The sequence below is a fragment of the Ustilago hordei genome, assembly GCF_900519145.1.
Source record: "Ustilago hordei strain Uho2 genome assembly, contig: UHO2_contig_04, whole genome shotgun sequence".
NCBI lineage: Eukaryota > Fungi > Basidiomycota > Ustilaginomycetes > Ustilaginales > Ustilaginaceae > Ustilago > Ustilago hordei.
This window is the reverse complement of record NW_024545261.1, coordinates 831,546-845,316: the sequence shown is the minus strand read 5'-3', so window position 1 is coordinate 845,316 and position 13,771 is coordinate 831,546. Positions and strand designations below refer to the sequence as shown.

At 53.3% G+C, this 13,771-nt stretch overlaps 5 protein-coding genes across 5 annotated transcripts; 4 read left to right on the top strand and 1 right to left on the bottom strand.

Annotated features, from left to right (window-relative positions):
- Window positions 1-71: 71 nt before the first annotated feature.
- Window positions 72-1,400, top strand: UHO2_02626 (uncharacterized protein; the record flags this gene model as incomplete). The annotated part of the gene is made up of 1 exon (XM_041555414.1): window positions 72-1,400. The coding sequence occupies one exon, from the start codon at window positions 72-74 to the stop codon at window positions 1,398-1,400; it is 1,329 nt and encodes a 442-aa protein (XP_041411348.1).
- A 3,038-nt stretch (window positions 1,401-4,438) lies between these two features.
- On the top strand, window positions 4,439-5,350 carry UHO2_02625 (uncharacterized protein; the record flags this gene model as incomplete). Its single annotated transcript, XM_041555413.1, has 1 exon — window positions 4,439-5,350. One exon carries the CDS (start codon window positions 4,439-4,441, stop codon window positions 5,348-5,350), a length of 912 nt encoding a protein of 303 aa, XP_041411347.1.
- Window positions 5,351-5,719: 369 nt separating this feature from the next.
- UHO2_02624 (uncharacterized protein) lies at window positions 5,720-6,535 on the bottom strand (the record flags this gene model as incomplete). Its single annotated transcript, XM_041555412.1, has 5 exons — window positions 5,720-5,769; window positions 5,858-5,976; window positions 6,067-6,157; window positions 6,292-6,378; window positions 6,484-6,535. 5 exons carry the CDS (start codon window positions 6,533-6,535, stop codon window positions 5,720-5,722), a joined length of 399 nt encoding a protein of 132 aa, XP_041411346.1.
- A 493-nt stretch (window positions 6,536-7,028) lies between these two features.
- UHO2_02623 (uncharacterized protein) lies at window positions 7,029-9,835 on the top strand (the record flags this gene model as incomplete). The annotated part of the gene is made up of 5 exons (XM_041555411.1): window positions 7,029-7,892; window positions 7,985-8,171; window positions 8,271-9,091; window positions 9,175-9,374; window positions 9,457-9,835. The coding sequence occupies 5 exons, from the start codon at window positions 7,029-7,031 to the stop codon at window positions 9,833-9,835; spliced, it is 2,451 nt and encodes an 816-aa protein (XP_041411345.1).
- Window positions 9,836-10,320: 485 nt separating this feature from the next.
- On the top strand, window positions 10,321-13,722 carry UHO2_02622 (uncharacterized protein; the record flags this gene model as incomplete). The annotated part of the gene is made up of 1 exon (XM_041555410.1): window positions 10,321-13,722. The coding sequence occupies one exon, from the start codon at window positions 10,321-10,323 to the stop codon at window positions 13,720-13,722; it is 3,402 nt and encodes a 1,133-aa protein (XP_041411344.1).
- Window positions 13,723-13,771: the final 49 nt, after the last annotated feature.

The following is a 13,771-nucleotide window of genomic DNA, read 5'->3' as shown; positions in this document are numbered from 1 at the left end:
GATCATCCTGTCGGATTGGCCACCACTATCAACCTGTTGCGTCATCGTTTGAGGAGCTCAACCGTACGGTGATGACCACGCCAATCGACCAGAGCGGCCTGCAGTCGCTGCTGGACTCCTCGCGCATCGGCATTCTGGACGGTGGTTTGGCGACATACCTCGAAGATGGACTTAACTTTGACCTCTCCAAAGGTCCGCTCTGGAGCGCACGTCTGCTTGATGAAAAGGAAGACGATGTCAGCGATGGCAAAGGACAGAAGGGGATCTTTGACGCGCATCTCCACTATTTGCAAGCCGGCGCCGGTATCATCGGCACAGCTACATACCAAGCATCGCAAGAATCTTTTGCTCGGGCCAACTACGACGAGGCCTCGGCATCACATCTTATATCTAAAGCTGTCGATCTTGCTTGCCATGCTCTGCACACATACAACAATGTCAACTCAGCAGCATCATCCTCAAGGCCAGTCATCAGCCTGAGCCTTGGCCCATACGGAGGTATGCTCAGCAACGGAGCAGAATACACAGGCGACTACAGACGCACATTCCTACCCGAATCGGATCCACGACGCGAGCAGCAACCATCGCTCGAGGAGATGGCAGCATTCCATCAGAGACGTATTGAAGCATTCGTTGCGCAGCCGAGCTGGAAAGATGTCGGTGTGCTTGCAGTGGAGACAGTGCCTCGTGCTGACGAGGCCCTGGCTTTCAGAATGGCGCTTGAGAATGTCGTCAAGAGTCACCAACAACAAGGAAAGCCACTCGAGAGGAAGCCGGTCTACATAAGCATGGCGTATCCGGACGACCGCCGACTACCATGGCCACCTGTCAGCTCGAGGTCGACCAGCAACGATGATGATGACGTCGACATGGACGAGGACGATGACGAAGACGCTGCAGATGACGAGGGTGCAGTGCAGGAAGAGATGAATTGGCTCGTTCAGATTGTCACAGACACACAAGTGCAAGATCAAGACTCGCTTTGGCCGGTCAGCGGTATCGGCATCAACTGCACCAAGCCTTACCTGCTGGAGAAGCTGGTGGAACGCATGTCAGCCTCTCTAGTCGTGCTCAACAAACCTGCTAGCGAAGGCGGGCTGGATCTCGAGTGCAGGAGAAGCGGGGTTGGATTGCAAAAGCCTTTGTTGTTCCTTTATCCTGATGGTGGACTGGTGTATGATGCAGTCAGGAAAGTTTGGCTTACACCATCGAACGCTGGAGCGCTGGAGGGTGACAATTCGGCTGCATCTTGGGCTTCGAACTTGATGAAGCTGGCCAAGAGAATCACTGCGAGCAACGGGACCAGCTTTCCCGATGTATGGAGAGGCGTCTTTGTCGGAGGATGCTGTAAGAGCGGCACTGACGAGATCCGGGCGCTTTGCCAGTGCAGGTCCTCATAGCATATCGCAATTCCAATCAAACAGGTTTACACACAAACAAGCCGATTGTCACAGCAAGAGGTATGCCAGACGAGCGTCTGAAAATTGTCCCATAGAGACAATCGAGTTGATGTCGGGCATAGCGACGATGAGAAGCTCTCCAACAGCACTACTAGGCGAGAAGAGCAAGGAGTGGAGATTGATCGTGATCCCACTCGGTGGAAGGTTACCCCCGATTCGTCTCGGTTTACTCATCTCGACCTCTTTCAACACTCTGTCTGCTCCCGTGTCGATTATCGAGGGTATACTTATCGATGTTGTTGACAACTGGTCCGATAACACCTCGAATGTCCACCGTTCTGCCAACTTTGCGGGTTCTGACGGCGCCTTACTTCGGGTAGGATGTGGTCTTAGAAATCCTTCCGAGAATCGATCCAGGTTTCAAAAAGGGAAGATACACTTGCTGAAAAGCGACATGTCTTTGTACACAGTCGATCAGATCAGCCTTCATCGCACACAGGGTAAGGGGAAGACAATCTTTTACGGCGACAGACTCTGGATTCCAAAGAAAAGCGGAGAGAGAGAGTAGGCACACCACGCAGCACGCTGCATGAAACCTGCGTCCTCCATACCCGTCCTTACCTCGCCAAGCTAGTGCTGCATCAGTCTCCTTTGATCTCCTTGCTCGGATATCCCTTCATCGACTCGTTGCTCATTTGCAGACACGAAGACGGAGTGCGATCGCAGATCCAAAGATGACAGTCTGCGAACTCTAGACAGACAGTCTTTGCCATGTGCATGTTGGAAGATTTGACTCTTAGCGACGCTTATCGGGAGATATCAGTCGAAGTACAGTGTTCAAGCTATTGAGCAAAACACTATACTATATTGACATAAGAGAAGAACGTAGCGGTAGCCTCGAGCTCTCCGCTCAATATGTATATACAGTAGTGGTAAATGAGCGAATGTGGGAGCATTGTTACATGCGCAGGCTATATGCGCGGTGTAACGGTGTAACTAAAGTAGTTGCAGGAAAGAGGAGATCTAGATGGAAGCTAGTTTAAGTACTAGCTTTTCCGAACAAGCAAAGATTTGCAAGATAGCTATCGAACTTTCTCTGCGACGTGTATTCGCGCGAGAAGACCTGGACGCTTCTATCGCTTGCTCGCTTGCCGTCTCGCCCGCACTAACGCTGCACATCGTCAGACTAATGGCCGCTTTGACCATCATCGGTCTCCACCAAAGCGATCAGATCCTCCCTCCCACCTTGCTTTGACCTTGTGACCAAAAGCAAGAATAGCCCGTGAGAGGAAATATTGATGCCAAGGCCTGTATTCGCCTGACAAACGGTGTTGTCGGTTGCGACAACGGAGACAAGCGGAGTGGGAAGGGATGGGGCTTTTCTCCTTTCATGCCGAGTTCGGTATTGCAGCACCGACCAATGTGGGCTTCGAGAATGTTGGCCCGGTCCCGATCCACTGTGCCAAAAGAGAACAACGCCATCGCTACCACACAGTGGGGCTATTTCTTGCTCTACGAAAGCTTCATCTTGTGTGGCTGCTTGTCAGGCCTCGAAACACTGCCCAGGGTTTTCCACGTCGAACAACGATCCCCCCTTTGTAAATTCACGGTCCCTCTATCGTCCCACTCCCGCCTCTGTTCCTTGACTTGCTCAATCCGAACGTCTCATGCCGGCAGCAGCACATGCATATCCACCATGATGAAAGCGTTTGGAACCGCCAAGTTGTACTTGTAGACATTGTGGGCTTGGGAGCAGGCTTAGCTGGGCGGGACCCTTGTCTCGTAACTCGCTTACTGCTCGTTCGCTCCCAGGCGTGGCGACAAACCTCCCCACCGTGCCGCCAAATTGAACCTCAGTACAGTAGTAAATCGGCAGACCCTTGTTTGCACTGCTCGCCTTGGCACTTTTCGTTTCACAACACTTCCCACTTTTGTCCAGCTTCCTGTCCTTCGTCAACTTGCGAGATATCTGCTTTCTTGGCACTTCTGGGTGTGGTCCTCTTCTTCACTTTCGGGATCAGTGCGCGCCTCATCTGGTGTACTTTCGCCCACTCCATCCTACACAACGTCTTTTTATCACCATGAGAGGCGTGGGTTGACCCTCGGTGCACTTCGGTCAGCGGTGCCTTTGTAGCGAGATCAAAGCGGCATGGCTTCTGATAGGGGTCATTAGGCAGGAGTGACGGGCGTCCAGGCTACTTCGTGGGCTGTAGTCTCGTCAGGAATCCGTGGTAACTGTGCCTACCGGAATGTGCCTACCGAACGTGCCTACCGGAACGTGCGGCTTCGTTTCAATCGGCTCTGACTCTGGGCAAAGTCGCAACCATTGTGATTTGCTTGACCGATATCTGGCCTGGGTCTCCTCTCTCAGAAGATTTCGACAGAAAGATCTCATCCAACATGCCGCCGGTCCTCTGCCTCTCCTGTTTCCCCTCGCACCCAGTCTTGTCCTGAACGCCAAGTCCCGGACCCACGAAAACACAAGGCGACGGGATCCCGACCATGGTCTCATACCCACTCCCAACGGGCCGTCCTTTCATACACTGAGACGCCCGTATCTGTTTTGTACGGCGTGGGTTTTCTCCATGCCGGCTCTTTTCGCCCCAACGCCTCCCGTGGCATTGGCCGCTATGTTACTGAGATATCACACTTGTGGCAGGCCCAGTGAAGAATCGTGCTAAAAGACGTGGGATGAGATGGGGTCATCCTCATGTGGGCTGCGGCCTAGACGAAATGGCACCAGCACACTCGAGGATTTGTTGTGCTTGAGGATGAGCGAGGTATGCAGCACTTTCTGACGAGCAACTCTTCCTCCTCAGCTGTGTGTTTCCGGATGGTCGCTTGATGAGAGCTCCGGGTATATTACTCGACTGGTTCCTTCAACCCCGCTCCCCTTTCTCCATCCTCATCCTCATCTCCCCTCTCTCCCGACTTTCTCGATCGCTACGGCTTCCCTGCTCACCTTGCCTTCCTACTACATCACCTTAGCCCCTCTCCACCATAGACGCCCCACCATCAAGCAGGAATAGACCTCCACGATGCGATTCTCCTCCGTCCTCGCAGCCGGTGCTGCCCTCACCGCTGCTCTGCTCACCCCTGCCACCGCCTCGCCCACGGCGATGAGCACCATCCCCAACACGATCTCGGGGAATGTTCGAAAGGATCTTGTCAAGATGCCACCCGACAGCTACAAGCTCTACAATCTCGACCCCGACTCGAAGACCGGTACGCTTGTGAAGCGAGCTCGCGTCGACGGTATTCAGACCCGCTGCACCACCAAAAGTTGTCTCTCGATCACCTTCGACGATGGTCCGTACACTTCGATGAGAAAGCTTGTCGACACTCTGGATAATGCTGGTGGCCAAAAGGCAACCTTCTTTGTCAACGGCAACAACTTCCGCTGCATCTATGATAAAGCCTCTGTCGCAAGGCTGCGATATGCTTACGAGCATGGCCACCAGATCTGCTCGCACACGTGGAGTCACCCTGACATCAGCAAGCTCACCAACCAACAGCTCGACCGTCAGGTGCAGCTGGTCGAGGATGCCCTTTGGAAGATCCTCGGTGTTGTGCCTGCTTGTTTACGTGCTCCTTACGGCTCGATCCGAGATGACCAGGTGCAGTACCTCAACAACAGGTGGGGCATTGTCGTCGTTCATTGGAACTACGACAGCAACGATGCCAACGGCTACGGCACAGAATTCGGCCTTAACTTGTACAGGAACCTGAAGGCTCCTACCCACGCTATCATCCTCAACCACGAGACCGTCGCCGGTACCCCGAACACTGTCATCCCTCAAGCTGTCCAAATTGTGCGCCAGAACGGTTACAAGGGAAGTCAGACCACCGCTGCTACGCTCCGATACAACCCATACAAGGTTGTTGGTAGCTACGGCAACCGTGATGACTCCTGGACCTGTGATGACAAACCCGCTCCTGGCGGCGTCTAAATGATGCTTTCGCAGATGCTTGCTCTTTCTCCACCTTCTCCTTGTTGCTTCATCTTCGACTTTAGGTTCGTGACGTCGTCCGTAGCCAGCTCACTGGCCATATTGCTGTTGATGGCCTGGTTTGTCCACATATAATCTTCTCCCGATTTGAGCTTAGATCAGCTCGCCGCGTCTCCTGCATTCGATCGTCCACTCATTCATTATCAGCATTGCATGTTCCCAAACCCTTCGACTTCATCCACACTCCTCTTGATGCAAAGGTCGAAAAGCTCCTTTTCAGAACCGTTTTGATATCTCGCGTCAATCCTAGCTATAAACATATCTGACGCGCGTCCGCGTGCGTTTGAACGAGTATTTGATTGAGAGGAGTTACCTGACGTAGTGTCCGTAGTTGAGGTACATGACGGTGAGACTCGAAGCTGAAAGAAGCCATCAGCGGAAAGAAAGAAGGAAAGTGATCAGCAACAATCAAGCCATGGGTCGAGAGAGACGTTGAAAAGCGCTTACAAGCAACAATCAAAGGGCTGATCATCCCGGGACCCATCTTGGCCGTCTTGTAGACAAAGGTTTCTGAGACGAAGTGCACCAAGGCAATGACGAAAGACCACATGGCAAGCTCGTAGGCACTGGTGTCATATGATAGCAGGTATGATGTGATGATTTGTTAGGAGTCAACACGTTGTCAGAGTCTCGGGTGACGGAGAGAAGATACTCACACCTTGTCATGGATGTTGTAGGCAGCATAGCCTCGAATGATGGCAGAGGTGGAGTTCCAGATACCGAAAAGTCGGGAAGAAAGGGGAGTAACTGAAGATCGTAGCGAGGAGCGGATCGTCACCAGTACGATCACCAGCCGCAGGAAAAGACGAAGAGGAGTACGAGGTGAATGAGCATCAGTTAACCTTGGCAGAACTGCGGAGATCTAAGGTGAGACTACTCACTTTGTGCACCGGCGGTCGAGTAGACCTTGGCACTGGCTTTTGGGCTGAAGAAGTTGGTAGCGCCGTTGATTTGAGCCACGACGGCGACTAAGAGCAACCATCGTGGGATGAGGCCATCGGGAATCCCTGTGCAAGATGAGATTTTGAATCGGTAGATGTAAGGGGGTCAGCTAATCTCTGATGTTGCGATACTGCAAACGGTAGATAGACCAAGCTGCTGCCCACATTCGCTGATGGTAGACATCTTGTACGTGCGTGTTCTCGAGGTGATGTAGTTGAGATGGATGGTGGATGATGTTGGAAGAACAAACGCAACACACAGACCAACACTCGGAAGACGGAGCTCTTTCTGTTTGACAGCTAAAACTCGGGTGGAGATATTTATCCGACTCAGCAATTTGTTCAGGGTCCAAAGTCACTCGCAGACTGCCTTCATTTATTCATTTACTCAACTCATAATCCTTTCGCGCCACTCGTGATCGACCAAACCTTCTCTCTCTGTAGTCGCCAACTTAACTCTCGACCATCACACTTCCCGTCCTTGGATGGACCACGACGATCAGCTCATCTCGTGACCAGCTTGAAAGTCACCGAATGACGTGAATGCAGCCGAAACGAAGCTGCTAAAGCGCATATAGTGCGGAACGATCGCATTCACTCTTCCCACCACCACCTTCCACTTCGACACTGGCGCCGCATATACCCACTTGGATCCACTCTAACGCTGTCTGTTCAAGATGCTGACCAGCATATCAATGGAGGATGTCATTGACACAGAAACTGCCGTCTTGCATATACCCCGCATGATCCGTCAAGACGAATACGGATACCGCACAAGTGTGGATGCCAAGGATGTAGCTCCACTCGCCGTCGTTCCGCTGAACGAGCCTTTCCGCATCTCGAAACCAGGCGGAGCTGCCTCCACTTTTATCCTCAAGCGCTTTGTGGAAGGTTACTATGTCTGTTCTTGTCCTGCATGGAAGTTCAGCACCGAGCGCGACAAGATGCGGAAGACGTGCTCCCACCTCAAAGACATACTCGGTGAGCAGTACGAAACAGAAAGGATCTCACTCGCAAAGGAAGCCAAAAGCACCGTATGGGAGCAGACAAAGTTCCGCAGAACAACATCTGATGGTCTTCACGCCAGGCACACCCAAGCAAAGAATGTACTTGATGACCACTTCCGACAGCTTTCGCAGAGTCAACCAGAGACGTCCACTTCGAACCTGAAGAAACCTGCATCGACTTCGAAAAAACCTTCACGCGGTCACTCCACGATCGACAAGATCGGCACTTCGAGCAGTACCTCTGCTCTGCAAGCCAAGCCAGCGTCCAGAACCGGAGTGCAAGCCGAGAGCGACACCGAAACTGAAGAAGAAGAGTTTACGGTCTCTCAGCCTGGTCCTTCTCGCCGCACTCCACCCGAAGCATTGGTTTTTGGTGCTGCAGTCACCGAAAGTCCTTCTGTCATTCGTACTCGGCCTGCACCTCAAGGCAGCGACGATGATAGCAATGGCTTTGACCCGGACGATATGCAACTTTCTCCTACAAAACGCGCACGACGCGGCAAGAAACCGACTTGTGACGATGACGATGACAAGGTAAGTCCGGCCTGCACCACACTGTTGGGAATTGGTGAAATCATGCTGACTTGATCCTCTACCGGAATCCCACTACGTGCCTTATCTCTCAGGCCTCCCTGCTACTTGCAAAGCCATGGCTTCTCGATGCGGATCCTTCCAAGCCGAGGTCCAGAGCGATGGACCCAACTGGCTGGTGGATCAGCGAAAAGCTCGATGGCGTAAGAGCCTTCTGGGACGGTCAGAGGCTCTACTCCCGTCAAAAGATTGAATGGAATGCTCCCACATGGTGGAAGAATCGTAAGCCGACATTCATGGAATGCCGTTCAGTTTGTCTCTGAACGCCACTGACTCAACCTTCCTCTCTCTCTCTTACTGTTCCGTCACGCTGAACATTAGGACTGCCCAAGGACATCACTCTGGACGGCGAACTCTGGATGTCACGAGGCACGTTCGATCAGACCTCTCAGGTCTGTCGCACAACTGTAAGATTGGGACGCTTGCGAACCTTTTCCCACTTCCTGGAACGAGATTCGATGGAGCGTCAATGGTTGCGAGAGCAGGTGGGCGGTCGGATAGCTAGTCAAGATCGTCTGCGCGTTGAACGTTCAGTAAACACTTCAACAGGCAGCATAGGGCAGGTAACGGATGCGGCAATGCATGCGGCTCCGGCGAGCTCAACAGCGATGCTCTCCATCTGGAAATCTTGGAAGGGATCGTTTTCGGGCTTTTCGAAGGGCAAGAGCAGGCGCAAGTCAAGATTAAAGTCTCCGCGCATCGCGTTCGCTGACTCGTTCCTGCGGGCTCTGTTCGGACATGCTCAAATCAACAAGGATGAGCCCTGTCCATCAGATCGGCAAACGTCCTATATGAAAGCTTTGAAACGATGTCCCCGGTGTGGCAAGGTGGTCAAGCGAAACAAAGTCAAGGACGCCTCTCGTTTCGAAGCTGCTCGTTCCTCAGATCCGGCGCAAGAAAGGAGAGTAAATTCTGACAGGCTTTTTCCCGATTCCGCTTTGCCCTCTGCTCCTTCCACTTCTGCATTCGATCGCACTTCAAACTCTGTAACGACTTCGACGTCGACACGGCGACCGCACGTCTACTCGATGCTGAACTCCTCACGATCCGGGTTCACCTATCGAATGGTACCCTCTGCATATACCCATGTCTGCCGGCGCAAATCGAAGGGCTCCAACGAATGGAACAGAATCAAGTTCATGGTAAGTACCGTAGCTCTTTTGACCTCATCCTTGCAGATGATAAAATCTCACTGACGTGCTTTTGGCCTGCTCAACCACCTCAGATCTTCGACGCTCCCTCGATGGGCTCGAAGCCCGTAGAAGAGCGCTGGGCCGAAATCGAAAAGCGCTTCGGATCTAGCGATGGTATCGACATTGACTCTCTTCAAGGTCCACAGATTAAGCTGGTGAAGCACATCAAGTGCGAAGGCCGCGACCATCTCGCTGAGCTCATGAAGTTGGTCGAGCTCAAAGGCGGCGAAGGGTAAGTCACCTTCCACACGAGATACTCCTCCAAACTGTAGAACACCACTGATATAAAGACTCTCTGTGCTATGCAAATGCAGACTGATGCTGCGTCAACCTCGATCCAAGTACGAAGGCCAACGGGGTAATACCCTCTACAAGCTCAAGTCATGGTACGATGCCGAAGCAGAAGTCATCGGCTACGCAGATGGCTCTGGTCGACACGAGGGACGCACCGGCTCCCTTGTAGCTCGTATGGCGTGCGGCACCGTCTTCCGCGTCGGTACGGGAATGTCAGATGCTCAGCGAGAGGACCCTCCGCCGATTGGAAGCATCATCAACTACCGCTTCTTTGAGCTCAGTGAAGACGGATATCCTCGCTTCCCTGCTTTTCGCGGCCTTGCACGCGACAAGTCTAGGCCCAAAGACGCCGTTGTACGTCCCCGGGCTAGCGCTCTTCGAGCAGCAGAAGAAGCATGAGAACAATAGTCAAGGTGTATCGGTGTACGATTCAATCATTATCAAAAACATGTTCGTTCGCATTCTGTCCCGAGAAGGGAGTGGTGCTAGATATGGAATGAGGGTGTAAGATACCAGGTAATCGGGAAAATTCATGAGCCGCTGCACGGTGACATCCAACTGCAAATCTGTTGACCCCCGCGTTCCACACGCTCGTCCATCCTGCGTGCACACATCCCTTCTCTTGGCTTGTGTGTGAGAGAGAGCGAGCACGAATCTACAGCCGCCGGTGATTTTCCCTTCTGACCCGGCCTGTCAGCGCCATTTCAATGGCCCTCTCTTCAGAAGCAGACCCTTATACAGTAGGGGGCTACATCCGCAGCTTTCCTGTTACCCACCACTAGACATCCGCAACCCTAGACGACGACAGCATCACCATCAGCAAAGACAGGAGGCAATAGCGACACCTCCTCCGTCCCTCGCATGATCACCATCCAGCCTTCAAGATGACGATCACCACGGCGGGCACCGCCGTCCACCTCGCCCCCACTGTCACCAAAATCTTCTTCAAGCACTACTACAAGAAAGCCAAGCGTTCCCTCAAATCACGCTCTCGCAATGCCTCCACCACTGACCCTAACGATCGCATGAACGCCCGAGATGAGTTTATGTTCGATGAAGCGTTCAACATTGTCAAGTCCTTCATCAACCTCGGTACAAGCGACACAGTAGAAGCGATCCAGAACTTTACCGATGCACCCGCTCCCCCGATCCCGTGGGCGACAACGCTTCCCGTAATGATCCCCATGGAGAGCTGCGACAAGGCTGCAGAGCTGATTATCGAGCACCTGGGAGAGAAAGATCTGTCAAAAATGGTGGGAGGAGAGAAATGGTGGCAGTTACGACCGTTGCCTGGACTGCAAGGCGAATGGATCGCAATGAGTAACGATTGGAAGAAGATGAAGAGTATGGAGCGTAAACAGGCTCAGCAGGGACCGTCTGAGGGTGCGGCAGCTGCGAGCAAGAAAGCGGCCCAAACAAGAAGGAGGAGGAGGAACAAACGGCATGAGAGAGCAAGATCGGAGATTCGTGCGATGCGACAAAAAACTGAATCTGCTATCAAGCGTCGCTCACAGTCGTTCAAGCGCACTTCACAGGATCGGGACAATGCGAGAGCGGCAGCAGCTGCAGCAGTGGCGGAGGCGGATCAAGCGAACAACGACACAGCTTCCGCTGTGGACACCGAAGATAAAGTCCCGCAACCGAACATCGATGCAGCTGATCTCTCTCCCGAAACCGATGCAGAAGACGACGACGAACGTGCTGCAGAGCAAGAAGAACTCGACCGCCTGCAACGTGTCATGCTCTACTTCCACGGTGGAGGATATTACTTTGGATCGCTCGCTACTCATCGATACCAGATCGTACGCTATGCCCGAAAGTTCGGCGGCAAGTGTTTCGCTCCGATCTACCGCAAAGCTCCCCAGTACCCTTGGCCGTGTGCGCTGCAGGATGCAGTTGCGAGCTACTTATTCTTGATAGACCCACCCAAGGGCGCAAAGCACAAGGCAGTGGACCCGAAGAAGATCGTTGTTGCAGGTGACAGTGCAGGAGGTGGTCTCACACTGGCTTTGCTGACGGTGATCAGGGATATGGGCCTACCAGCTCCAGCGGGTGCAGTGTTGATTTCGCCCTGGTGCGATTTGACGCATTCGTTCCCGTCGATTCTGCAGAATACAGCGACGGATATTATTCCACCGTACGGTTTCATTCATAAGCCTTCAACCCTGTGGCCTATCAATGCTACGAAGCCGGTGAAGGAGGGGAAAAGTAATGAAGTCGGGAACAAGGAGGACCAAGAGGGAGAGCCGAGAAGGAAAGTTCCCGTGGGTGTAGAGGAAGAAGGCGAAGATAGCGAGAAGAAGGAAAGTGACGAGACCGAACCTGCAGCTCGAAAGAGCATCGATGGTGGACGCTTGCAGTCCACCGCAACCAACACTGACACTGATATCAAGAGGAGACCAAAGGAGGCTTCTTCTTCGTTCAAGCTTGACGACGGCGCCCCACCAGCACCCGACCTCCTTTGGTCAGATCCCATCTCCATCCGCCGATCCGACTCTTCGAAACAAGACATTGAGCTGCGAGAACAGATCCAGCTCTACGCGACCAACGATCAACTCACTCATCCATTATGCTCCGCCGTTCTCTCCGGCTCTCTTGGTGGTCTACCACCGCTATTCATCCTCGCAGGGGACGCGGAAGTGCTCCGTGATGAGATTGTCTATCTCGCACACCGTGCCGCCCATCCTTCCCGCTACCCCTTACGCAAAGGCCTTCTCGACCACTCTCAAAGAAGCAGGGAGAACGCCGAACAGTACGACTCGCAACCTACAAAGGTGCATCTGCAGATCTACGACCAAATGTGTCACGTGTTGACCGCTTTTGCTTTCACTTCGCAGTCTCGCTTCGCCTATCGAGCGGTGGCGAGCTTTGTCAAACATGTGACTGGGGCTCCGACGAACATCAAAAACCCATTCCCTGCGGTGGAGGGCGAAGGGGAGCATGGAGACGGAGAGGATGGCGAGTGGGAAGAGGGGCACGGAGGTGGGACGACGGCGGTGGGGGAAGCGGATGATGGGATCAGTGATAATGTTGGAGGTGAGGTTGTTTCACCTCCGCTGGCAAGTTCTTTGCAGAGTTCGCAGGCGTCGATGAATGTACCTGACGGAAATGGAGCGGTGGAGAAGGCTCTGAACATGACTCCTTCTTCGTCGTCATCAGGAAGTGGTGGTGCGAATGGAAATGGATCGGGTGGCTTGACTGCGTTGACGAGCATCGACAGCAACTCTGGTGGCGGTAACAAGCCCAACGCCTCCAGCACGGACAGCAATCCGATCCGTGCTGAGCCAGGATCCATCGACCAACCTCCCAACGCCACCTGCGACCCCACCGTCACAAAGACACGACACCGAAGCATGTCCAAAGTCCTCGCCGACACTCTTCACGGCCATCCTTCCGGCTCTTCCTCTCGCTCTGCCACCCCCGACCCCATCACCGGCCCCCGACGAGGCACCTCCGATGTAGCCAACGAATACACCGGCCAAGTACCCCTCCTCCGACCCTCCTTTCAGTCCTTCATGATTCGCGAACGCGTCGATGTCCGAGGCTACCTTCGACCTCTCGAACACGAAAGTTCCCTTCCTGCTCTCCAAATCAATCCCGAAGAGATCGGCTGCATTAAAGAAGGCCCTGTAGAACGCTATCTCGATGGCCAAACGCAGTGGGCCAAACGCTTTGCCAAGACGGCACGAAAAGTCGAAAAGCAGCGCGCTAAGAATGAACAACTCGCGCATAAGATGTTAGCCGAAGCGGCTTCACAAGGCTTGATGGATCTAGAGGGGTTGGAGAGAAAGAAGCGGGAGCTGATGAGCAAGGCTAATACCCCCGACGCTGAGTTCAATGCGGCGGATGGGAGTGGAAAGAGTCTTGGTTTGAGTGCGGATGATGTAGCTACCGGAGCAGAGAAGTGTAGAGAGAAGTGGTTCTGGTTGTGCGACTTTGGACCGATGGATTTGGTGAATGAAACTCCTCCTCCTGCAGCTATTGCTGGCAGGAGAGACACGGAAGATGCGCTTATCCTACTTCGTCGCTCACTTCAGATCAGAGCGCGGGCCTATGGAATTCAGAGGAAGTCTAGATTCTGGGGAGCTGAGGATAAACCTGTACGAGCACACCTCAGAGCAGCGACAGGGACGAAACTGGATACCAAAACAAGCACTGACCCAACCGGCGAGACTGTCGATGGCGAAGGAGAAAAGAGCAAGAAGCATCATCACCATCATCGAGGGCTAAGAGTTTGGAACTTGTTGATGGTCAAGAAGCCTCCCACTGCGGCTAAGGCAAAGTGAAAAGGCTGTAGCCGGCCAACAAGGCCACGGGCTCAGAACAAGAAGGTGT